Source organism: Penaeus monodon, chromosome 19, assembly GCF_015228065.2.
Source record: "Penaeus monodon isolate SGIC_2016 chromosome 19, NSTDA_Pmon_1, whole genome shotgun sequence".
Taxonomy (NCBI): Eukaryota; Metazoa; Arthropoda; class Malacostraca; order Decapoda; family Penaeidae; genus Penaeus; species Penaeus monodon.
Genome location: NC_051404.1, coordinates 34,872,840 through 34,873,099, shown reverse-complemented (window position 1 = coordinate 34,873,099; position 260 = coordinate 34,872,840). Strand labels below are relative to the sequence as shown.

Below are 260 nucleotides of genomic sequence, written 5' to 3'. Positions count from 1 at the left end.
TGTTAGCGTATCCGAAGGCACTCAACCCACCTGTGAATCCTTTGATATCGGCGAAGAGGATGGACACATTCTCGTAGCGATGAATGTAGATCTTGTGGAACTGTGAGGGCTGAAACTCGCCTCGCTCGTCCTCTCTGGCGATGTCCCGGATCATCTCGAGCGCCACGAAACGGGGTAGCACTGCGGGAGGGGAGAGAGAGGGGGGTTAGAGAGCGTGGTGTGCTGTTTACCTCTGCGGAGGGGGATAGGTTTCTCTCACG

At 56.2% G+C, this 260-nt stretch overlaps 1 protein-coding gene across 1 annotated transcript in view; it reads right to left on the bottom strand.

The window, feature by feature from the left end:
* Positions 1-260, bottom strand: part of LOC119585399 (adenylyl cyclase 78C-like) — a gene marked incomplete in the record, with an annotated part of 159,642 nt that overhangs the window by 49,955 nt on the left and 109,427 nt on the right. Inside the window, 1 exon segment of the mRNA XM_037934062.1 lies at positions 31-180. Coding sequence (XP_037789990.1) covers positions 31-180 — 150 coding nt within the window.